General features: G+C 43.3%; 1 protein-coding gene across 1 annotated transcript in view; it reads right to left on the reverse strand.

The window, feature by feature from the left end:
* The window catches only part of LOC311138568 (voltage-gated potassium channel subunit beta-2-like), a 166,807-nt gene that overhangs the window by 76,277 nt on the left and 63,387 nt on the right, over positions 1–27,143 (reverse strand). Inside the window, exon 3 of the mRNA XM_084173312.1 lies at positions 24,638–24,804. Coding sequence (XP_084029438.1) covers positions 24,638–24,711 — 74 coding nt within the window. The 5' untranslated portion in view covers positions 24,712–24,804. The remainder of the gene's footprint in view (positions 1–24,637; positions 24,805–27,143) is intronic.

The following is a 27,143-nucleotide window of genomic DNA, read 5'->3' on the forward strand; positions in this document are numbered from 1 at the left end:
CTAACCTGGTGCTACCTGAGCCTGATGAGCTATATATTAAATACATTTTATGTACATTAATACATTAACATTTAATGAGCCCAAGCCCCAAAAAGCCCAAATGATTGTGCGGTTATCCAATTCATATATGATATAAGCTACTGCACATTATGCACGACAGAAAAACATAAAAGCCCATAGATGTAGCTAGCTATTTGCTCTCTTGGGTAAATAAATGAAACTAGCTCCTGTAGGCTAATCCTTTTGAGTGTGAACTGTATTACTGTACTGTATTGTATTATACAGTATTATATGGACTGTAATGACATATATAATTCAAACCATGATTAAGCAGAAGAGAACATGCGATTCTGGAATGTGAATCGCCAATAACAAATGTGAAAAAAAATACTGTTCAGAGAGCTATTCTAGTCTAGCTTTTTAGAAGCTTATTATGCATAATCCATCATAAATTAGAAAGAGGTAGGCTAGGACATATATATATATATATATAATAATAATAATAATAAGCCATTTAGCAGACGCTTTTATCCAAAGCGACTTACAGTCATGCGTACATACATTTTTTTGTGTATGGGTAGTCCCGGGGATCGAACCCACTACCTTGGCGTTACAAGCGCCGTGCTCTACCAGCTGAGCTACAGAGGACCAGATAGATATATATATATCTATCTATCTACAACAGGATTATCTATTTTGGATGCAATTTGAATGGAGTTGATGGAGAAAGAGAAAGAGAGTGCTCGTGTGTGCACTGATTTAAAGCAATGATATTTGAGTCAGACTGTTTTAAAACTCTGCAGCTGCAAATTAAAAAAGTTTAATATTTACAATTAAAAAACAAGCTGACCCCCGAAAGTCAGATGGAGATGGGTAAATTAGACGCGAATTCGGTCTTTATATTACTGTAGTGTAGGCCATGCTGCAGCAAATGTAGGCCTACCTGTCACAACTTGGATGGAAAATTACTGAGGATAATAGCGGACGATATTGCCACTCCTATTTGCCATATCTTCAAGTTAAGCCCACTAGAACGTGTGTGCCCTCAGGCCTGGAGGGAAGCAAAAGTTATTCCCCTACCTAAGGATAGTAAAGCCCCCTTTACTTGCTTAAATAGCCGACCAATCAGCCTGTTACCAACCCTTTGTAAACTTTTGAAATAAATGGTGTTTGACCAGATACAATGCTATTTTACAGTAAACAAATTGACAACCGACTTTCAGCACGCTTATAGGGAAGGACATTCAACAAGCATAGCACTTACACAAATGACTGATGATTGGCTGAGAGAAATTGATGATAAAAAGATTGTGGGGGCTGTTCTGTTAGGCATCAGTGTGGCTTTTGACATTGTCGATCATAGTCTGTTGCTGGAAAAACGTATGTGTTATGGCTTTACACCCCCTGCTATATTGTGGATAAAGAGTTACCGGTCTAACAGAACACAGAGGGTGTTCTTTAATGGAAGCCTCTCCAACAAAATCCAGGTAGAATCAGGAATTCCCCAGGGCAGCTGTCTAGGCCCCTTACTTTTACAATCTTTACTAACGACATGCCACTGGCTTTGAGTAAAGCCAGTGTGTCTATGTATGCGGATGACTCAACACTATACACGTCAGCTACCACAGCGACTGAAATGACTACAAAACTTAACAAAGAGCTGCAGTTAGTTTCAGAATGGGTGGCAAGGAATAAGTTAGTCTTAAATATTTTAAAAACTAAAAGCATTGTATTTGGGACAAATCGTAACTAATAATGTGGTAATTGAGCAAGTTGAGGAGACTAAACTGCTTGGAGTAACCCTTGTTTGAGGATGTGGACCACACTACTGTTAGATGCCAAACTGCACACATTATACCGGAAAGTACCGAGGTTGAAACCTTATTGAAACACATCACTCTTGTTTAGGTTGGGGTGAAAATTAGGTGTTAGGGTTAGCCTAATCTCTTGTGGACAGAATACGTAAACATACATGGTACCATAGATCTGTCATGATACAACAGGATGCATATGAATGAGCAGCTTCAGTTCCAGTGCTTGAGTTTTCCGTCACTGGTTAATTGGACAAATAACGATTTCACAGGTGTTAGCATCTTTCGAATTTCGGAAAGGGGATGGGACATTTGGCCCATAGACTTGCTCGTAACTTGCAAAGAGAGAGGGCGGAGCTCTTTGTTCTGGTTCCGATCCTCGTTCTCTCACTTCGCTTAACAAATATGGACCCAGAATTTAATCGAGCATCTGACCAATTATACAAGACTTTAGTTTGGGGTTAACCGAGATTAGCGTTAGCCATGCGCAAACCACACTGCAACAGAGTCGAACGTTATCACATGGCTAATGTACAGTATGTATCTTAACCTCTCAGAACACGACAACATGTCTACCATTTGACTACTCAGACAGAGTGGTGAAGTGGGGCCAGAGTGACAGGGAGAATCTTAGCTCTGGCTGATCAGGGGGAAAAAGGAGGGAAAACTTTTAGGGATATTTAAGGGGTCAGGTAAATCCTTATGGAACAGTCTGTCCTTCCCATCTTGTTGGGCAAATATGCCAGCGACCTAGATGATAAAAATAAAACGAGAGCCAGTACCATAAAGAGCAGTCTGGCCAGAGGAGAGTCCAACACTGCACTAATGGTAGCAAAACAGCATCATACCACTAATTAAACATTAGCTCTATTCACACTTATACGTCGGCATTAACTCATACGTTTGATCCGCACTGTGATTCATTACGTCAAAGACTTTCCTCAGAACAGGTAAGAAGTAAGCAGCTCCTTAGCCTGGATAAAAATGACAGCGATAGCACAGTGGGCAGGATACGTAGCACAAGGTAGACAATTATATTCTGCCTGAGCCTCAGGTGGTCTACAGAACCTTCCTCATACCCACTCCTCTTGACTGTACCCATCCACATACAGTACACTCTGCTACCTGTCCAAGTCTTCCAGTCTCACCTGCCCATTAAGCCAGTCTTTAGGTCTCACCTACCCAGCCCCAGCCCGTCTGAGTCTCCCAGGTATGCCCTGACCTTACCTGTACTTCATGCCAGTCTGGTAGGACACACACTCCTCCAGGGCCAGGCCGTTCATCTTCAGGAAGTCCTCCATGTTCTTGACCTGAGCAGCATGCCTCTGCTCCCTCAGGCGCTGCAGCTCCCCTGGGTCGGTGGGCCGTGGCTGGTTTAGGCCCTGGTCCGAGTGGTAGCGGCTGATGCCACTCCGCATGCTTTCGCTGTACGACATGGACAGCATCTTGCCACTGCCGCTGCTGCTGCTGCTTTTCCGTATACCACTGCCCGGCCCGCCCGGTTTGGGGATCTGTAGGTTTTCGGAATGAGCGTACATGGATTGACGCCTCGCTGCCGCCCAGGAAGGCTGACCCCCTGACAACCCTCCTGCAAACATCCCCCCCTACTCCTGCTGTCGCTGCAGCGACCCACCGCTCAGTGAGAGAGAAAAGTGGGTCTGGGACAGAGCTAGGAGCCAGCAGGACACAACCACCTACTTAAATAGCTCCGGACTACTCCCATAAGAGCTCTCCTGCTCTGCTCGGGGCAGCAGTATCACACAGCCATGCATCATGTAATCAGAGTCACGGCACCACCCCCAAGGAAAGGCACACAAAGGCAGGGTTAAACTGATACGGTGCATTCAGGTGACCGCCTTGTGGTTAACTAAGGAGCAGGACCAGAGGACACATGCAAGAGGCATAGGTGCATTGGGTACAGCAGGAAGAGGAAGAGGAGACATTCAGACATGCACCAGGGGCCAGGGCAGGCAGATACCATTCTGGGTTTTCTACTTGGATGGCGGGGGAGAGCCAAGAGAAACTGTCTGACAACTAGCCAGCACCCAAAACCCTGCTAAAGCTTCACCAAGTTGTGAAGGTAAAAAAAAAATACACGCACCAAAGGAATCAGCAGACAGACACTATTCCTACTGTGTGTGGATTTGACCAAAGGCTGAGAGCTAATTAGATTTCCTCCACTTTCTTAGCAATGGATTAGTCTCAGCCTACGCAATGGATTTGCTCACTGAGATGGGTACGAATCAGATAAATGTGTGATATATATATATATACATACACACAGTTGAAGTTGGAAGTTTACATGCACTTAGGTTGGAGTCATTAAAACTCGTTTTTCAACCACTCCACAAATTTCTTGTTAACAAACTATAGTTTTGGCAAGTCGGTTAGGACATTACTTTGTGCATGACACAAGTAATTTTTCCAACAATTGTTTACAGACAGATTATTTCACTTATAATTCACTGTATCACAATTCCAGTGGGTCAGAAGTCTACATACACTAAGTTCACTGTGCCTTTAAACAGCTTGGAAGATTCCAGAAAATGATGTCATGGCTTTAGAAGCTTCTGATAGGCTAATTGACATAATTTGATTCAATTGGAGGTGTACCTGTGGATGTTTTTCAAGGCCTACCTTCAAACTCAGTGCCTCTTTGCTTGACATCATGGGAAAATCAAAAGAAATCAGCCAAGACCTCAGAAAGAAAATTGTAGACCTCCACAAGTCTGGTTCATTTTTGGGAGCTATTTCCAAACGCCTGAAGGTACCACGTTCATCTGTACAAACAATAGTACACAAGTATAAACACCATGGGACCACGCAGCCGTCATACCGCTCAGGAAGGAGACGCGTTCTGTCTCCTAGAGATGAACGTACTTTGGTGCGAAAAGTGAAAATCAATCCCAGAACAACAGCAAAGGACCTTGTGAAGATGCTGGAGGAAACAGGTACAAAAGTATCTATATCCACAGTAAAACAACTCCTATATCAACATAACCTGAAAGGCTGCTCAGCAAGGAAGAAGCCACTGCTCCAAAACCCCCATAAAAAAGCCAGACTACGGTTTGCACATGGGGACAAAGATCGTACTTTTAGGGGAAATGTCCTCTGGTCTGATGAAACAAAAATCTAACTGTTTGGCCATAATGACCATCGTTATGTTTGGAGGAAAAAGGTGAACGCTTGCAAGCGAAGAACACCATCCTAATCGTGAAGCACGGGGGCGGCAGCATCATGCTGCGGGGGTGCTTTGCTGCAGGAGGGACTGGTGCACTTCACAAAATAGATGGCATCATGAGGAAGGAAAATTATGTGGATATATTGAAGCAACATCTCAAGACATCCGTCAGGAAGTTAAAGCTTGGTCGCAAATGGGTCTTCCAAATGGACAATGACCCCAAGCATACTTCCAAAGTTGTGGCAAAATCACTTAAGGACAACAAAGTCAAGGTATTGGAGTGGCCATCACAAAGCTCTGACCTCAATCCTATAGAAAACTTGTGGGCAGAACTGAAAAAGTGTGTGTGAGCAAGGAGGCCTACAAACCTGACTCAGTTACACCAGTTCTGTCAGGAGGAACGGGCCAAAATTCACCCAACTTATTGTGGGAAGCTTGTGGAAGGCTACCCGAAACGTTTGGCCCAAGTTAAACAATTTAAAGGCAATGCTACTAAATACTAATTGAGTGTATGTAAACTTCTGACCCACTGGGAATGTGATGAAAGAAATAAAAGCTGAAATAAATAATTCTCTACTATTATTCTGACATTTCACATTCTTAAAATAAAGTGGTAATCCTAACTGACCTAAGACAGGGAATTTTTACTAGGACTAAATGTCAGGAATTGTGAAAAACTGAGTTTAAATTTATTTGGCTAAGGTGTATGTAAACTTCCGACTTCAACTTGTTAAGTTACAGCCTTACTCTAAAATGGAATAAATTGTTATCCCCCCCCCCCTCCCTCCTCAATCTACACACAATACCCCATAATGACAAAGCAAAAACAGGTTTCTAGAATTTTTAGCAAACTTATAAAAAATGTTAAATTAAAAAAAACGGAGGCCTCCCGAGTGGCGCAGCAGTCGAAGGCACTGCATCGCAGTGCTTGAGGCGTCACTACAGACCCGGATTCGATCCCAGGCTGGGTCACAACCGGCATTGACCGGGAGTCCTATAGGGCAGCACACAATTGGCCCTGCATCGTCCGGGCTTGTGGCGGGCCGGGCGCTTGCAGGCTGACTTCAGTTGTCAGTTGAACACTGTTTTCTTCCGACACATTGGTGCGGCTGGCTTCCGGGTTAAGCGGGCGGTTGTTAAGGAGCGTGGTTTGGCGGGTCATGTTTCGGAGGCCGCATGACTCGACCTTCGCCTTGCAGCGATGAGACAAGATCGTAATATGATATGACGAAATTGGGGAAGAAAAAAAAAAAGGAAATATTACATTTACATAAGTATTCAGTATCCCTTTATTCAGTACTTTGTTGAAGCACCTTTGGCAGCGATTACAGCCTCGAGTCTTCTTGGGTATGACGTTACAAGCTTGGCACACCTGTATTTGGGGAGTTTCTCCCTTTCTGCATATTCCTTTCAAGCTCAGTCAGGTTGGATGGGGAGTGTCACTACACAGGAATTTTCAGGTCTCTCCAGAGATGATCGATCAGATTCAAGTCCGGGCTCTGGCTGGGCCACTCAAGGACATTCAGAGACTTGTTCCGAAGCCACTCCTGCGTTGTCTTGGCTGTGTACTTAGGGTCGTTTTCCTGTCGGAAGGTGAACCTTCGCCCCAGTCTGAGAGCTTTGGAGGAGGTTTCATCAATGATCTCGCTGTACTTTGCTCCGTTCATCTTTCACTCGATCCTGACTAGTCTCCCAGTCCCTGCTGCTGAAAAACATCCCCACAGCATGATGCTGCCAGCACCATGCTTCACCGTAGGGATGGTGCCAGGTTTCCTCCAGATGTGACGCTTGGCATTCAGGCCAAAGAGTTCAATCTTGGTTTCTTCAGAACAGAGAATCTTGTTTCTCATGGTCCGAGAGTCCTTTAGGTGCCTTTTGGCAAACTCCATGCGGGCTATCATGTGCCTTTTATTGAGGAGTGGCTTCCGTCTGGCCACTCTACCATAAAGGCCTGATTGGTGGAGTGCTGCAGAGATGGTTGTCCTTCTGGAAGGTTCTCCCATCTCCACAGAGGAACTCTGGAGATCTGTCAGAGTGAACATAGGGTTCTTGGTCACCTCCCTGACAAAGGCCCTTCTCCCCCGATTGCTCAGTTTGGCCGGCCGGCCAGCTCTAGAAAGAGTCTTGGTGGTTCCAAACTTCTTCCATTTAAGAATGATGGAGTCCACTGTGTTCTTGGGGACCTTAAATACTGCAGAATTGTTTTGGTACCCTTCCCCAGATCTGTGCCTCGACCCAATCCTGTCTCGGAGCTCTACAATTCCGTCGACCTCATGGCTTGGTTTTTTCTCTGACATGCACTGTCAACTGTGGGTCCTTATATAGACAGGTGTGTGCTTTTCCATATCATGTCCAATCAATTGAATTTACCACAGGTGGACTCCAAATGAAGTTGTAGAAACGTCTCAAGGATGATCAATGGAAACAGGATGCACCGGAGCTCAATTTCCAGTCTCATAGCAAAGGGTCTGAATACTTATGTAAATAAGGTATGTTTTTTATTTTTAATACATTTGCTAAAATTTCTTCAAACCTGTTTTGCTTTGTCATTATGGGGTATTGTGTGTAGATTGATGAGGAAAAACATGTATTCAATCCATTTTAGAATAAGGCTGTAACGTAACAAAATGTGGAAAAAGTCAAGGGGTCTGAATACTTTCTGAATTACATATTTAACCACTTGTCCATTTGCAATCAAATCCACTCTTCTCGTTGATAGATAAAGAGCCATAGTGATGTTGGGGTTGACCCGCAGTCTGCGGATGGCGGGTTTAGGGTCATGAAATGTTGTGCGGATGAAGGGCGGGAGGGTGGCGGGCGGGTTGAATAAAGAGAAAACACCTTAAAAAATCCATACATTTATAATTATTGTGTAATTAATATCTATAGGCTACATTTCTATCATTATTTTAGGCTATCTGGCATTAGTGCGTAAGCTTTAGGGCTTAACTGTACATATGCCAAATAGCCTACACGCCAATCGTCAAATGCATTTGGGAACGGACAGAAAAAGTTTAACGTCGATCCATGGAGGCAAAAAGGAAAATGTCGGAGTTTCATTCAATAAGAGAAAAGCTGCTAAATGGAGAGCTGAATATAAAGAGGAGGGAGGGCCAGAAAAGTAATGTTTGGGAAAGATTTGGTGAAGTGGTAAAAGAGGATGATAGCAGTGATAATGCTATGTTATGTGTGATGATTGTGAGGCGCCATACAAATTCGACAGTCACAAGACGGGGACTTCAAATAGGCCTATGGCACGTCAAGGGAACTGTTGTCTACTGTTCAGATGGGTTAAATGGAAACTGAAATCTGGACACTGACTGTTGGTCTATAACCTCGCACGTAGCCTTAATATTAACTCCTGCAGAATTGAGCCTTTCTTGCAGTAAAATAATACATCAAATGTAGGCAAACATTTTACTCGGGAACAGGAGTGGAGAAATATGATTTATTTATTTCAGCATCTTGAGAGAATGCGAATGTGCAGTTAGATACCGTCTATAGAGGTGCCATCTTTATCAGCATCATAAAAGCTGATAGTATTTCAACCAAATAAAATATGCATCCAAGCCAAACTGAAATCTTATCAGAAACATGTGTCATGTTTTCACAGCTTTCTATTTCCTTACAACCAGTCAAGCTGATGTCATTTGGACATTGTGCACAGAAAATCTTTCCCGTTTTTTTTGTTGAGTTATTGGATTGTTCAGCGAAAGAAGCAGAGATGACAGAAAATGTACCGATGTCAACTAGACATCAGCTAGACATAAAGCATTAATTCTATTGATTTATGACATTCTGGTGAGCAAGGGTTTATTTAGTCTTCTAGGGCACCATATGACAGAAGAGAAGCTGAATGTATCCAATTATAGACAAGTTGACTAATAAATAGCCTACCAAAATGTCGCAAATTATAAGTAGAAACAAATCTAAATCAGGCACAAAAAAGAATAACTGCACCCCGTCAAAAACATTAACCTGTAGCCTACAGCAAATGTTCTATACTAGCGGGTTTAGGTCAGGAGCGGGCCTCAGATTTTCACTTTATCACATATAGTCGGGCGGTTGCAGATGGGTTATTAGCAATTGCGGGTGAACAAATAGTTGACCCATGCACCACTAAAGAGCCATGAGCCTTTCGTTTTTCCAATCAGCAATGCTGTAGGGAAAGCGCTGTGCTCAATCCTGTCACTAGTGGGCAGCAGTGTTAAAGGTATTGTAATCTTAGACAATACTGCTGCACAGCTTCTTTCCCTTTGATAACGCTATGTAGAATATACACAGTGTACAAAACATTAATATAGAGTTGCACCCCCTCCCCCCTATTGCTCTGAGAACAGCCTCAATTCGTCAGGGCATGGACTCAAAAGCGTTCCACAGGGATACTGGCCCATGTTGACTCCAATGCTTCCCACAGTTGTGTCAAGTTGGCTGAATGTTGGACCATTCTTGATAAACATGGGAAACTGTTGAGCATGAAAAACCCAGCAGCGTTGCAGTTCTTGACACAAACCAGTGCGCCTGGCCTACCCCGTTCAAAAAAGCACAAATATTTTGTCTTACCCATTCACCCTCTGAATGGCACACATACACAATCCGTCTCAATTGTCTCTAGGCTTAAAAATCGTTCTTTAACCGGTCTCCTTCCCTTCACCTACACTGATTGAAGAGACATCAATAGCTGATCATAGCTTTCACCTTGTCAGTCTGTCATGGAAAGAGCAGATGTTCATAATGTTTTGTACACTCAGTGTATGTCCACAGTAACGAGACAAAATACTAGCAGATCTTAAGAAGATGGGCTAGCCTACAGATTATTGCATGATCTGACACTGATTACAGCATAACTTGAATTGATAAATCAAGCAACATATTTCACATAAAATGAAATAAATGCAGGACAATGGCAACACATTACTATTGGTCCAACAAATAGCTTAGTTAAAACACTATATAGTAGAAAAATTCAGAAACACCATGGCCAATTTCAGAAGCCGATGTTCAGTAGTCTGTCGGATTCTGACATTAATGTCTTTGCTATTGTGACAATTCAGCTCAGATTGAATACAGTATCCATAGACTATAGCCAAACAAAAAGCGCCAGTAAAGCATCTGAAATGTTTCAAATTACGATTTTAAAACTTCCATCCTCACTCTGGTCAAACACTGAACAAGATCCTTACATAGTGCAACTGAGGAATGTTTCTTATGCCCATTTTGGACAAATTAGCGCTTTTCAGGCTGGCAGTTCTGTCAGCCTGTCATCATTGCCTTTGTAGTGAAAAAATAACATTTAGCTTTATAGCACCTGTGACTCTGGACATTTTGCCCTGTAGATATACAAAAGGACGTCCGAAGACATCAAACTGCTATTGATCCCTTAAAAGTCGATTGACTGATGCAGACACTTGAACAGCACTCGGTTTCTCTCCCAGTCTGCTGAAGGAAAGCTGCAGTATTAACCCTGACAAAGCACAGCCGCCATCTAATGTCCTGCTCAGCATAGATTCTAGCTTCAACTGAATAAAAGCTACATAAAATCATCACAAAACCATCTTAAAACCACCCCTATCATCCTTATATCCTTCACTGCTTCACAACATTACTATCACCGTAAAACAGTAATGTGGTTGATTCTATGACTAGCGATGAATAGTCCTGAAGTCTTTCCATGTTTGCCATCAAGGGCGTAGGTTTCTTCCAGTTCTTCAGCTTTCCCTGTCCTCCCAGTCCAGTGGACTCCACCACCCGTAGAAACAGAGAGGGAGAGGGGCTCCAGGCCAGGCAGCATGCATCTGCTCCAAACTACACATACACCACCCCTTACACACAGTGCACTCAAACACACAAGCAGTGGTCAATGGTCTTTGCTCAAACTCACCTGATGATTTCTAGGAGGCCGGCTCATGAGGGGGTGGTAAGTGCCAGCCGGCTCTTATAAACACACACTGCCTGCAGCCTTGCAGCGTGTCCACCCAAACTGGGAGTGTCTTAAGTGTCTAAACCAATTAGTGGATGAGAAAGTGCCCTCCCACCTCATCCACTCTGCCCTATACCACCAGCAACACCACCATCACCATCCCCCTTCCCTGTTAGATCTGATGGAGGAAATCCATTTATGTCATTTAGTGCCCCGGCTTGCTTCTGCTAACATCAGCAAATAATATCAGGCCTGAATTATTCACAAAAGCTTTTGCGCTAAAAGCCTCTGTTGTTCCACAGGAAAGACTACCAAGAGGCAGTCAGAACATAATGAGTGTGTGTACAGTTAAGTACGTGCACATGTCTAGCAGTCTGCATACGTCTGGTAGGCTAGGCTACATGTCAGCCTATAACTGACATGTAAAAACAGGAAAATAAGTTATTCACAAATACCCACACAAACACCCAGTCCTGAAATCTTCCGCATTACATATTGAAAAGATAACACCTCGGTAAGGTCAAGATCACTACACAGTACCTAGTCCACATGTTTGGTGTAATATAGAGAGGAAAACAATTAGCCTTGTGCAAACCCAACAGTACCATGAAGTATCAAAACTCAAAGTTAAAGAGCCTGTGTTTGAAAAATGTATTTTTCTCGATCAATACCAGAGTGACAGACAGAGTAGCCAACATCAGAATTTTGGGGTCGAGGGACCTCCTTGACAGGAAAACCCTAATTCCCCTGGACATAGTAAAACGGTTAAGGAGGGTGAGAGCCGGAAATACTAAAAGCCTCTTGTTGTGTAAACTCGTAAACATTAAATGGCCATCCTTCTTGATCGCAATACCACCCACCCGACTACATTATCATCACAGACTGAGATACAGTGCCTAGTGAAAGTCTACACACCTCGCAGTTGTCACATTTTGCTGCCTTAAAATGTTATATCTAAAAAGTGGATTGTAAATAAGATTCTACCAACTCTGCACAGCTCTCAGGTGCAAACTGAAATGGTCCACCCACGCAGACAGTGTGGTGAAGAAGGCGCAACAGAGCCTCTTCAACCTCAGGAGGCTGAAGAAATGTGGCTTATCACTTAAAACCCTCAAACTTTTACAGATGCACAATTGAGAGCATCCTGTCGGGCTGTATCACCGCCTGGTACGGCAACTGCACCGCCTACAACCGCAGGACTCTCCAGAGGGTGGTGCGGTCTGCCGAACGCATTACCGGGGGCAAACTACCCGCCATCCAAGACACATACAACACCCGATGTCACAGGAAGGCCAAAAAGATAATCAAGGACATCAACCACCCGAGCCACTGCCTGTTCACCCCACTATCATCCAGAAGGCGAGGTCAGTACAGGTGCATCAAAGCTGGGACCGAGAGAATGAAAAACAGCTTCTATCTCAAGGCCATCAGACTGTTAAATAGCCATCACTAGCACATTAGAGGCTGCTGCTGCCTATTGAAATCACTGGCCACTTTAAGAAATGGAACACTAGTCACTTTCATAATGTTTATATATCTTGCACTACTCATCTCATATGTATATACTGCATTCTATTCTATAATATTCTTCTGTATCTTAGTCCATGCCGCTCTGTCATTGCTTGTCCATATATGTATATATTCTTAAATCCCATTCCTTACTTTTTTGTGTGTATTGGGTATATGTGAAATTGTTAGATATTACTGCACTGTCAGAGCTAGAAGCACAAGCATTTCTCTACACCCGCTATAACATCTGCTAAACACATGTATGTGACAAATACAATTTGATTTGATTGACTTGATTTGAACTTAACCATTATTTTTGTGAAAATTGCTCAAGCTCAGTACATTCTGTTGGGAATAATTGATGGACAGCTCTGATTTTCAAGCAAATTTAAAGTCAGCCATTCTGGTGTGTCTTTAGCATGAACATTAGTGTAATTGTCCCACTGAAAAATAGAACTTTATCCTAGGGTTAGGTATTCAGAAGAGTGAGGCAGGTTTTCCTCTAACTTTTTAGCTGGGCTTTGCTCCTCTCATATTTATTTTGATCCTGACAAACTCCCCAGTCCCTGCCAGTGACAAGCATTCCATAACATGTTGCTACCAACACAATACTTGAAAACACAGAGGGTTTCACAATATTTCATTCCCTCCACATTACTGGCCTGTATGACAAAGTGAAAAGGAAGCCTGTGTTAAAAAATAAAAATGGAATCATCCATTATGTTTACAACAAGGCCCTGAAATAATATTGCAAGACAACGATATTAACTTTTTGGCTTAACATAAAAACTTCAGGTTTGGGTCAAATCCAATACAACACATCACAGAGTGAAACACTCTGTACTTTCAAGTAATGTGGTTGCAGCATCATGTTATGGGTATGCGTTTCACTGGTTTGATAGTTATTTTTCAGTGGGACAATTACACAAATTGCAATGCCAAAGACACACCAGAATGGCTTTGCAAGAGGTGTTGAGTGTTCCTGAGGGGTCCAGTCTCACTCCTGATTTAAATCTGCTTGAAAATCAGAGACAACTTTTGAATATTGTTGTCCATCATTGAATCCAAAACAAATTTACTGATCTTGACCAATTCTGACAAAAACAATGGAGACAGATAGATAGATAGATAGATAGATAGATAGATAGATCTTTAAAAAATGCAAAATCTATCTATGGTTAAAAGCCTAGGAAAAAGACTTGCTGGCACGAAAATAGGCATGAATGATCAGTTCCCGATGGAGATTGCAGAAAGGCGCAAAGTTCTGTATCCAATCTTCAAGGAAAATAGATTAAAAGGGAAACGTGTGGCACTTGTGGTCGATAAACTATATATTGACAACCAAATGTTCAGAGACACAAAGACTACTCCATGGCTATTCTAAAAGTTGTAATAGAGGAGTTGAATAATGGAACACCCAATAGTAGCAATGATAGGGATTGGAATATTAAATAACATTATAGTAAGTATAGTATTTAAAAAAGGATAAAACGATATAACAAGAAAAGATAACAAGCAGAATAATACATCTTCAAATACAACTAATTAGAACATGGCTTTTTTTGGCGGGCAATTGTTGTTTTGGCGGACGGTTGTTGGGGTTGGTCCTGTGTTCTCCCTGGCGTCCTTTCCCCCTTGTGGCAGGTGTGAGATGTGGGTGCGTTTGCACGCTCGGCCCATTTCCTCCGCAGTCAACCATGTGGTGTGCACTTTTATGTTTGGAAAGGAGCGGTGTTAATTGAGTGAGGGGGGAAATGGTTGCATATCCTAGAGCCGAAGGCTGTCCATGAGCAGGGGTAGTGAGAGGGAGCTTTCAATTTTGTGTAGATGAGGGATATACATTTTTAAATATAGTACACATCTAATCTAATGTTTTATTGTCCTATCATGATGGAAAGATCACCAACCCTATATCCTGGACACCCACCTGAGTGACCCATACACCAAAAGATAAGTTCCCATCTCTTTTATGGACCTGCTGTGAGTATGCAGCCTAAACAGAGAAATAAATGCGGTCAGAGACCTACTTGAGCAGCACCGCCCCCTCAAGATTCTGAGCTTGCCTGGCAGGGTTGGTCCTACAAAGCCAGAGCCCCCTGATGGGAGAGCATTATATACAAGGAAATTATCAAAGCTGCTAATAAGAACCTTGACGACCTTTTACCTAGCCGGTGGGGATTCTGGTACCCCCACCCAGGTAGTAGCACTGCTGGCAACACTGGCTGCAGTAACCCATGGGGAGGGGGTCACATTCGGACAATCAGAGAGGGGGTTTATCATTGTGGCCCAGGTGGCACAAAATAATCAAAGGTATTTTCCACCATAATTTGCAAATAAATTCATAAAAAATCCTACAATGTGATTTTCTGGATTTTTTTTTCTCATTTTGTCGGTCATAGTTGACGTGTACCTATGATGAAAATTACAGACCTCTCTCATCTTTTTAAGTGGGAGAACTTGCACAATTGGTGGCTGACTAAATACTTTTTTTCCCCACTGTACCTGGATAGCACTACTGGGTGATCTGAAAAGTCATAGTCAATCGATCAATAACATAATAATACTTTTAGCAAAAATGTTTATTTTCAATTCACAATCTGTAGAAACAATGAGAACAGTAAGGTTCAGAACTTTTGTAAGACATCACAGTACAGTTGAAATATATATGGCAAATAGAAATCCTATATGGATGGTGTTAAAATATAGATGGGAGGTGTTGAATGGAATTGAAGGATGGGACTAATAACAACTAACAATAACAAGATAACTAATAATGTAGGCACGCTGTGTCCATAATAAGTGTATGGGTTGTAGGTTGGGAGCTTTTGTGAAGGAGCACAGTTAGAAAGATATGGCATATAGAAGCAAACCGGATGGACATCATGAAAATGATCGGCGAGGTTGAGAGTAGAAGTTCAGGAGAAAGAACAAACAAAATGTAATTATTGTAAATAAAATGTCCATAAAATGTAGATAGTGGGTATGGGCTGGAAGTAGAGGCCTAGGCGTTGTTGTTCACTAGTTTACTCCAAGTGGGGAAAGGGTGGCGGGGTTGGAAAGTAATAAAGGGAAATATATATATATTTTTTTAAGGATATGTATGTATGTATGTATGTATGTATGTATGTATGTATGTATGTATGTATGTATGTATGTATGTATGTATATATATAAAACATGGGGGATTGGAAGTGATGCAGACAATTACATTGATGGAAGTTACAATCTATCTGCAATATTAAGCTGATCTACCCCCCCCCCCCCCCCCCCCCAAAAAAACAAAATAAAAAAATAAAAAGATTTGCAGTGTTGACCCTTCTTTTTCAAGACCTCTGCAATCCGCCCTGGCATGCAGTCAATTAACTTCTGGGCCACATCCTGACTGATGGCAGCCCATTCTTGAAGAATCAATGCTTGGAGTTTGTCAGAATTTGTGGGTTTTTGTTTGTCCATCCGCCTCTTGAGGATTGACCACAAGTTCTCAATGGGATTAAGGTCTGGGGAGTTTCCTGGCCATGGACCCAAAATGTCTATGTTTTGTTCCCCGAGCCACTTCGTTATCACTTTTGCCTCATGCTGGAAAAGGCATTGTTCATCACCAAACTGTTCTTGGATGGTTGGGAGAAGTTGCTCTCGGAAGATGTGTTGGTACCATTCTTTATTCATGACTGTGTTCGTAGGCAAAATTGTGAGTGAGCCCACTCCCTTGGCTGAGAAGCAACCCCACCCACACATGAATGGTCTCAGGATGCTTTACTGTTGGCATGACACAGGACTGATGCTAGCGCTCACCTTGTCTTCTCCGGACAAGCTTGAACAATCGGAAAGGGGATTCAGCAGAGAAAATGACTTTATCCCAGTCCTCAGCAGTCCAATCCCTGTATCTTTTGCACAATATCAGTCTGTCCCTGATGTTTTTCCTGGAGAGAAATGGCTTCCTCGTTGCCCTTCTTGACACCAGGACATCCTCCAAAAGTCTTCACGTCACTGTGCGTGCAGATGCACTCACACCTGCCTGCTGTCATTCCTGAGCAAGCTCTGCACTGGTGGTGCACCGATTCCGCAGATGAATCAACTTTAGGAGACGGTCCTGGCACTTGCTGGACTTTCTTGGGCACCCTGAAGCCTTCTTCCCAACAATTGAGCCTCTCTCCTTGAAGTTCTTGATGATCCAATAAATGGTTGATTTAGGTGCAATCTTACTAGCAGCAATATCCTTGCCTGTGAAGCCCTTTTTGTGCAAAGCAATGATGACGGCACTCGTTTCCTTGCAGGTAACCATGCTTAACAGAGGAAGAACAATGATTTCAAGCACCACCCTCCTTTTAAAGCTTCCAGTCTGTTATTCTAACTCAATCAGCATGACAGAGTGATCTCCAGCCTTGTCCTCGTCAACACTCTCACCTGTGTTAACGAGAGAATCACTGACATGATGTCAGCTGGTCCTTTTGTGGCAGGGCTGAAATGCAGTGGAAATGTTTTTTTGGGATTAAGTTCATTTTCATGGCAAAGAGGGACTTTGCAATTAATTGCAATTCATCTGATCACTCTTCATAACATTCTGGAGTATATGCAAATTGCCATCATAAAAACTGAGGCAGCAGACTTTGTGAAAATTAATATTTGTGTCATTCTCAAAACGTTTGACCACGACTGTAGAATAATAGTGAAGATGTCAAAACTATGAAATAACACATATGGAATCATGTAGTCACCAAAAAAGTGTTGTTAACTTTTAACAACGCACACTCATGGCATTCTCTCAACCAGCTTCATGAGGTAGTCACCTGGAATGCATTTTAATTCACAGGTGTGCCTTGTTAAAAGTTAATTTTTGTTATTTCTTTCCTTATTAATGCATTGGAGCCTATCAGTTGTGTTGTGACAAGGTATGGGTGGTATACAGAAGATAGCCCTATTTGGTAAAAGACCAAGTCCATACTATGGCAAGAACAGCTCAAATAAGCAAAGAGAAACGACAGTCCATCATTACTTTAAGACATGAAGGTCAGTCAATACGGAACATTTCAAGAACTTTTAAAGTTTCTTCAAGTGCAGTTGCAAAAACCATCAAGCGCTATGATGAAACTGCTCTCATGAGGACCGCCACAGGAAAGGAAGAACCAGGGTTAACTCTGCTGCAGAGGATAAGTTCATTAGAGTTAACTGCACCTCAGATTGCAGCCCAAATAAATGCTTCACAGAGTTCAAGTAAAAGACATCAACATCAACTGTTCAGAGGAGATTGCGTGAATCAGGCCTTCATGGTCGAATTGCTGCAAAGAAACCACTACTAAAAGGACAACAATTATAAGAAGAGACTTGCTTGGGCCAAGAAACACAAGCAACGGACATTAGACCAGTGGAAATCTGTCCTTTGGCCTGATGAGTCCAAATTTGAGGTTTTGTTTCTAACTGCCATGTCTTTGTGAGACGCAGAGTAGGTGAACGGATGATCTCCGCATGTGTGGTTCCCACCGTGAAGCATGAAGGAGGTGTGGGGTACTTTGCTGGTGACACTGTCAGTGATTTTTTTGATTTCAAGGCACACTTAACCAGCATGGCTACCACAGCATTCTGCAACGATACGCCATCCCATCTGGTTTGCGCTTAGTGGGACAATCATTTGTTTTTCAATAGGACAATGACCCAAAACACACCTCCAGGCTGCGTAAGGGCTATTTGACTAAGGAGAGTGATGGAGCGTTGCATCAGATGACCTGGCCTCCACAATCACCCGACCTCAACCCAATTGAGATGGTTTGGGATGAGTTGGACCGCAGAGTGAAGGAAAAGCAGCCAACAAGTGCTCAGCATATGTGGGAACTCCTTCAAGACTGTTGGAAAAGCATTCCTCATAAAGCTGGTTGAGAGAATGCCAAGAGTGTGCAAAGCGTGGCTACTTTGAAGAATCTAAGTGCTGTTATTGTGAAGTGGCAACGTCTAGTTGCAACAACGGCTCAGCTGCGAATTGGTAGGCCCCACAAGCTCACAGAAAGGGACCGCCGAGTGCTGAAGCGCGTAGCGCATTAAAAATGTCTGTCCTCGGTTGCAACACTCACTACCGAGTTCCAAACTGCCTCTGGAAGCAACGTCACCACAATAACTGTTCATTGGGAGCTTCATGAAATGGGTTTCCATGACCGAGCAGCCGCACACAAGCCTAAGATCACCATGCGCAATGAAAAGCGCTCGCTGGATTGGTGTAACGCTCACCTCCATTGGACTCTGGAGCAGTGGAAACACGTTCTCTGGAGTGATGAATCACGCTTCACCATCTGGCAGTCTGACGGATGAATCTGGGTTTGGCGGATGCTAGGAGAACGCTACCTGCTCAAATTCAGTGCCAACTGTAAAGTTTGGTGGAGGAGGAATAATTGGCTGGGGCTGTTTTTCATGGTTCGGGCTAGGCCCCTTAGTTTCAGTGAAGGGAAATCCTAACGCTACAGCATACAATGACATTCTAGACGATTCTGTGCTTCCAACTTTGTGGCAACAGTTTGGGGAAGGCCCTTTCCTGTTTTAGCATGACAATGCCCCCGTGCACAAAGCGAGGTCCATACAGAAATGGTTTGTTGATATCGGTGTGGAAGAACTTGACTGGCCTGCACAGAGCCCTGACCTCAACCCCATCGAACACCTTTGAGATTAATTGGAACGCCGACTGCGAGCCAGGCCTAATCACCCAACATCAGTGCCCAACCTCACTAATGCTCATGGCTGAATGGAAGCAAGTCCCCGCAGCAATGTTCCAACATCTAGTGGAAAGCCTTCCCAGAAGAGTGGAGGCTGTTATAGCAGCAAAGGGGGGACCAACTCCATATTAATACCCATGATTTTGGAATGAGATGATCGCCGAGCATGTGTCTACATACTTTTGGTCATGTAATGTATGTTGCCCTAAGAGTTGTGCAGAGTTGGTAGAATCTTATTCAAAATAATTTCAGCTGTAATTGCTGCCAAAAGGTGCTTACACCAAGTATTAACTCTGGGGTGTGAAGACGCGCAAAGACATTTCTATTTTGTATTCATTTAGAAAACATTTCTATACTAGATCCGCAGGGGAAAATATCCAATTGAATCCCTTTTTAGATTACATTTTAAGGCAGCAAAATGTGACAACTGTGCAAGGGGTGAGTAGACTTTCACTAGGCACTGTATCTAATGTCCACACCTACAGAAGCATGAATTGCAACAAACACCGAATGCTGTTGTTCTCAAAAAGTGTTATTGTGCTGAGATGTCATGTCTTGCTTGACCAGTGTAACAAAGTAGCAAGTACGTGGTATTTTCCACTGTACCATCCTGCTAGAATCCCTGCCTCCCAGAAAACAGCAAAAACATTTATGAAACCACAAAAACTATGTGGTAAGCCTAATAAGGGTACAAACATGGCATAACTGAAGCCCCGTTTCCATTGGCACTTTGAAGTCAACCCAGGTTGACCTGGCCTTGGTGGGCTTGCTCAAATTGTGTTTCCATTGCCTCCAGAAATTAAAAATGTTGCTAGGTAGCCAATATTTGACTGTGCAGCTGGCTTAGCTAATGTTGCTAGCTAGCAAGATGTTGAATAATTTAATTCACCCTCACCATGCTGTAACTAACATTACCCCATACTCCTGCCAGTGCCAGCCAGACTCCGAGCCATGTATTTAGCTTGCTAACGTTAGCTAGCTAGTTAAACGGTTAGCGTTGTCGCTAGCATAACAGGCTTAACAGGCTAGCTAGCTTAATTCCTGCCTTGCCATAGCATTGGCTATTAGCTAGCTAGCTAACCAAGCAAACCAAAACAACAGGTTTGATATGATGTAGCTAACTAGCTTTCAGTACTACCTGGCCAGCTAAAACTCCTACTAGCTCACGTTAGCTAGCTAGCTTGTTTCAACTCTGAGTTGCAAGCCAAACGTTAGGTAGCTACTGTACTTAGCATTCGAGGGCTGACGGTTCTCATAAAAGTTTGCGTAGTGCAAAAATAAATGAAGGATCCAGCTATGGTGGTAATGTCTGACAACAGCAGTACTGCTTGTCCTTGTACTAGTTAACTTCAACAAGCCCAGACAAGCTAGCTAAACGTGGTGTCAGCATCCAGCAGTGATCCGCTTGGGGTTGCATAGTAACGGCGTCACCAGCCTGAATTCTAAATCGAGCTGGCACCAGTTGTGAAACTGGGCTGCGCTGGCCCGGGTTTTCCTTCGATCAAACTCGAATTTGAGAATTCCATTCGTACCAGCTTTTAAGTGCCAGTGTAAACAGGGCTTGAATGTGTGCTGTAGCAAGCTTACTTGGCAAACGTTATAGCATTCTCAAATGTACTATGCATCATACTCTCACATTACATCAGGTCAACACATTACCGGAAAAATAACGGCCATGTCCATTTAGTGTGCAATGATGAAATTATTGAAAAGTGGTAAACTGCCCTTCCCATCACACTTCTAGCCAGTCTGTGTGAGACAGACAGAGAGTGAAGCAGTGATCGATTCCCTCTCTGTGCCAGGGCAGCAGCGGGACTCGTTGCACTTAAAAAAGGACAGACATTTGCAAGGGAAGGCTCGGAGATAAAAAAATCAGATAGCGAGCTCATTACCCTGCATACACAGTGTCAGGTTTTTTTTATAACCAGATCAGCAGAATAAGGCTTCATCTCTCAGCCCATAAAACATGATGCCTCTCTGAAACAGCAAGAAGACAGACAACCCTGATACCACACTACTGGGCTGGGCCGAGTACAGTACAAACTTCACAAACTGAAGTATGAGGTCACTTTTACATGCAACACTTTGATACCTATTTCAAAGTCTTTGGCAGAGTGCGATGCAGACTACAAATATGGCCTCTGAACAACATTGCAAACAGCACAATGGGGTGTCCATTAGAGAGAAAATGTGAGTGCTAGTTAGCCGAACGGTGACTAGTAAAAATACCATCAGAGGATGATTCAGACTGACATAGAGAAGTATGAGTCAGCAGTCCGAGCCGGGTTCCACGGTAAGCACACAGAGACAGAGAGAGACACAGAGAGAGAGAGACACAGAGAGAGAGAGACACAGAGAGAGAGAGAGAGAGACACAGAGAGAGAGAGAGAGACACAGAGAGAGAGAGAGACACAGAGAGAGAGAGAGACACAGAGAGAGAGAGAGAGAGAGAGAGAGAGAGAGAGAGAGAGAGAGAGGAGGGTACCTGTAGAACTGCAGCTGTCGTTTAGGGCTCCCATAGCGTGCGCTGAGGCCAGCGGAAGAGATTAGGAGATAGCGAAGAGAGGGGAGAAGGAAGAGAGGAGGAGGAGAGAGTACAGCTTAGATTAACATGTAGCAGTTGGGAGGAGGGAACAGTAAGCCACAAGCGAGAAAGAGGAACAACGTAGTATAACACATGCAGCATGTGAGAGGAAAGCCTAGTTTCACAAGGAATAGTAAAACTTAGTGTATCACTAGACCCTGAATGCCATTCACTGACACTCAGACACCACACTAGAGGTGTGCATGCACACCACAGGTCTTTACGGGTCCAACAGACCCGAAATTCCGAGATCCGACCCGGGACCCGAGCGGGTCTGGGTCCTAAATTCTGACTTTTGTCGGATCTGGGTCGGGTCTGATGTAATTGCCACAGGTCTTGAGGATGTGCAAATAAAACAGATTTACCGACTGGACCCGTCCTCTGTTAATTGAATGGGTGATTAGAACTGCAGGAGCTTGTTTTCAGTGTCAGCAAATTGACACTCAATAAAACGTATAGATTAGGTACAGCTGAAACTTGTTCCGGCCGCTCACCTCTCGTGCGCCTGCTGCTGAGGAGACAGAGAGAGCGCGTGAGAGGAGCCTTGGCCTAGACTACAGTTGATAGCGAAGATGGAGGCCTTTTTCATTGAAGTAAAATAAAAGTTAAGATTGTAGTGACAAAAATGAGTAGAACGTGCACTTTCAAACATGTATTATTATTATTATTATTGGCCTATTTATTAATCTAAACTAGTTCTTTAAATATGCAAAAGGTGTTTTATTTCATTTTCGTTGGTTAAATTAAGTTCGAACTGTCTTTTTAATTTCGTGCTCCGTATTTAGTTTAAGATAGGTTCTAAGTAGGCCTGTTGTAAAATAAATAATATTAGCTTATTGCTGTCATTGGTTGGGTACGGTAGGCACTCGCTTTTGTTGGTAAGTGATGCAATATAGCCTGTTCAAAACTTTTGTTAAGGTTTAAACCAGTTCTTTAAGTATGCAATAAGTGTTTTGTTTCATTATGTTGAGCCATTTTCTTTTGACATATTAAGTACCAACTGTTGCCGCAATATAGCCTAATAGAATTACTAGGTTACTGCACTCAAACCATGAAAAGGTTAAAACAAGTAGGCAGAGACGCAAAAATAACCTTAAAATAAACTGCAATGTAATAACCTGTTTGTATATTCTCTATAAACAATAGCTTGAGTTACTTTGATATTACCCTAATAAAGCTTTAGCTACTGCAGGCCTATGAAGGCAGTGCGCACCGGCAGTTGAACTTGTGAGGAAAAATTACGTTTTAGGCCTACCAGAGTAAGGCCTACTCCTTTAATCTAATAATATAATGCTTATCTTTATTTTAAAAAATCTGATTGAATATTAACAAATTAGCCTCCTTCTGTAGGCTACACCTATTCACTAAGTGTACAAAACAATAGGAACACCTGCTCTTTCCATGACAGACTGACCAGGTGAAAGCTTTGATCCCTTATTTATGTCACTTGTTAAATCCACTTCAAATCAGTGTAGATGAAGGGGAGGAGACCGGTTAAAGAAGGACTTTTAAGCCTTGAGACATGGATTGTGTATGTGTGCCATTCAGAGGGTGAATGGGCAAGACTAAAGACTTAAGTACCTTTAAAGGGGGTATGGTAGTAGGTGCCAGGCGCACAGGTTTGAGTGTCAAGAACTGCAACGCTGCTAGGTCCACAACCCAAAGGACATCCAGCAAACTTGACACAACTGTGGGAAGCATTGGAGTCAACATGGGCCAGCATCCCTGTGGAATGCTTTCAACACCTTGCAGAGTCCATGCCCCGACGAATTGAGGCTGTTCTGAGGGCAAAGGGGGGTGCAAGTCAATATTAGGAAGCTGTTCCTAATGTTTTGTACATTCAATGTATCTGTATAGCAGTAGCCTAGCCTATCTGACAAGGACAAATAAATGCATTTTGGTGTTGGGAACATGCTACCGATCATTCTTTCAGGCTAAGTTTCTCTTCCTTTAAATTTCTATATTTTGTATTAATATCATACAGTGGAGTGGACGTCTAGGCCTATATGCACGCAATGCCCTGATGCATTTAACGCTCAAATCTCCGACAGCTGAACTGTGAGGTGGACAAATATTGTTTAAGGAAAGTAAAAACCCCAAAAATATGCTACACATAGAAAGACAACAAATAGGACACGTAACACTAAGAAAAATTGTTCTCTGGCACCACATGCTGGTAGCATGTGGAACAGCAGGAAAGGGGCTGTGCTAGAACAGAAACAAGTGTTTCCACTGTAGATAGAAGGAATGGATACCAGCCCATTGGTTTCTTTGTCTCAGAGAACCAAGTTGTTACTGATGCTCTATCTATTCCCTATTTCAAAGGTTTGGCCATGACACGAGTAGATACACGACTGCTTGCAGTGAGAGTCCTGAATAGAAGTCCTGAATAGAATGGAAGTGGCATGAAGTATGGACGTTTCTTTTTAAAATCAGGCTGGACAAATTAACTGCATGCACCATCAGACCACATGCCACAATGAGTGTGTGTGTGTTTGGCCATGTCCGAAATCTGTCCTGCCTACTACTTACTAAACCTACATGCTGTGTACTATTAATACTACTTAATATTTAGAACGTAGAGTTTAGTAAAAACGTATTCAGTAAGCAACAAATATCAACATACTGAGGATTCATCGCGCTTGTTTCCCGCCATTCGTACATTTTCGTAGTGTGTCCCCTATTCTGATTATCAACGGTGTTCAAACACACGTGGGTGTGAAAAGACAATTCTCTTCCTGAATAGTGTGCAGTAAATTCTACAAGATGAAAAGCCAAAATGAGTATAACATCCTGGCATTTAAAGCATACTACATTTTCGAAATTTCACATACTATAAAACGTTCTATTTTTGCATACCCAAAAAGCCTCCTATTTACAACGCAAGTATGGGTATTCGGACACAGCCTGTGTATGTGCGCACGCGTGTGGACTTACTTGTAGATCATGCCCGGCGAGCCAGTCTGTCGGGAGAGGCGGGCAGGTGAGTCTGCGGTAGATTCAGGATACATGGAGGCGGGAGGGTGGGGGTGTGGCCAGCCTGCCGAGGGGGTCTTTCTCTCTCACCGGGACGACAGGGGACTGTCTCTCACCAAACTGGGCTTCTGGAGAGGACAGAGCGAGCCAACAGTCAGTCTGTATACTGTCTTACTGTCTGGATAGTTATGTCTGGATGGTTATAGTGATCAGGAGGAAGACAACTTGTATACATTACTAATTCATTTGTTTTTGTCAAATAGTCATTTCAGAGATCATAGAATGTCACTACTATTCACCTGCCACTAGATGGCACCATTTCAACACAGTGGCCTCTCAGGCAGCAGCTTGAATACATATGATCAGACCAATTAGACTGCCTTCTCTGGGCTCTGTAGGCTGTAACTGGGGATGTTAACTCTTTCATTTAGCAAACTACGGGAGAAAATGTTGCCCAGTCAGAGCTATGGTTTCTGCAGCCACATGATGTCAAAGCCCTGTACTACAACAACATCCTTATATACACCCCCCCCACCCACACACACAGACCCACCGCACACATGTTTACAAACACAAAGTCATGGACGTCCTCACACCTCGCCATCCTGCCCTTGCTGTGTGTGTGCGCTCAGAGCGACTAGTTTCTATGAATAATTCAACCGTTTTTGCCCAAGAAGAAGAGCACTGCTGAAGTAAGGGGCTATAACAGTAGAGGAGAGCTGGGGGGCGAGGGGAGGAGGACTACAGAGGGCCTGGAGAATAAAAAAGATCCCAACTGCATTAAGCTACCTACTGTACTCTGTGTTCCATTTCCCTCTACATTATAGTTCACATAGGACAACATTGCTACAGTAACGGTAACTACCCCTGTGTGTATACGTAGGAGTAGAGACCGTGGTCCTCACACCAATCAGACACAGAAAATAAGGTGTCCCCTTTTCGAAGACTAATTTAACGCTCGCTGGCCTCACCACTTCAATCATGCCAGGCAGGATGGGCAGGAGAAGGGACCCTGCCTGGTCCCTTCTTCTACAAGGTGATGATGGCATCATGATGACTAGATGAAGATGGGCTGTGTTGTAGATCTAAATGGACTCGGAGGGGATTCTGGAGGACTCCACCTGGCTTGAGATTCACGTATCTAAAAAGAACCAACAAAAATATCTATCTACTGCCACCGACTGCCTAATCACTAACAGAGGACGCAGGAGCTGTCATGTTGGATTTGGTGGCCCATCCTGCTTAAGAGGTTGCATGGTTTCGTGGTACCAGACCTCAACACTGTATTCTCGAACGGCTGGAGTCAAGGCTAAAGTGTTAGTAAATGGCATTTAGCCGATACTGAAGTTCAGACCCACAGTCTCAGTGGGTTAAGTGTTATGCCCTCAGCACACCCCAGAAAAGTTAGGCTGAGTGTTTTTCCCTTTGCCTTGACAGTTTATTATTGGTGCATCAAAGTCCTCTGTGTGCTAGAAGCATATACACTAGATGGCTGTGCTGTGCTGCAGTAGGAGAGAGGAAAGAAAGAGATGCTTACTTCAGCACTGTGGTACAGACTCGTCCCGGCAGCACAATTTGGAGAGTTGAGCTCAGATTGACTGTTCTAATGGGCCAAGGTGCACTCTGCAGATTAAAACTGCAGGCAGGGAGACGGAGAGGTGCAGGACAGACCCTTATTGGATCAGAACCACCCTCTGGCCCGACACCACCACATGCTGATCCAAACACGTCAGGACAGGCAGACTAAAGGACAGAAGTCGTGTGAAGGAGGAGGACAGCCCAACGAGACAGGGTGGGGATGGATTTAAGTAGAGGTTGGAATAAAGACAACAAATAGAACAAATGCCTTAGTATTGCCTGTTTAGTGTTCAGCCAGTTTTACATATGTCTACATCCTGGAACCTGCATACTGCTACCTTCATTCCTGTCCAACAAAAGGCAACATGGAGTCACAAAGGCAACCTATTACGCTTTTCCATAGGCTCCAGCCAACCACACCTACACCCAGCCTGAGAGAGATTTCTCTTGAGACGGGGCTTACATAAGTAGGCAGCAGAGTAGTCCTGGCCTGGAAAGTAGAGTACCGTGAAAGTAGAGTACCGTGTTAGCAGCAGGAAACACACATGGATGCCAACAGATGGCACTGGAAGAGAGGAGGACAGACTGACAGACGAGGACTGCCAGGGGTGTCCTGCAGCAGGAGAATCACCATCAGACAGACCGGTGAATAATAATACTGAAGAGATCTCAATATGGATCTAAATAAAGATCAGAGGGAGAATCAAAGAGGATCCCAAAATGGCTATATTCATGTAATGGTTCTCAAAGCTGTCAAAATAAATTTGCTAAATTATGAAAAGTTGTCCTTGTCACTGCATCCTAGTCTCCATCATCATCATCATCATCAGTAGACAGATGGATGAGCAGTAACAGGCACGGCTGTGTGAAAATGGCCTCCTTTTTGATA

Source organism: Coregonus lavaretus (genome assembly GCF_964263955.1).
Source record: "Coregonus lavaretus genome assembly, chromosome: 12".
Classification (NCBI taxonomy): Eukaryota; Metazoa; Chordata; class Actinopteri; order Salmoniformes; family Salmonidae; genus Coregonus; species Coregonus lavaretus.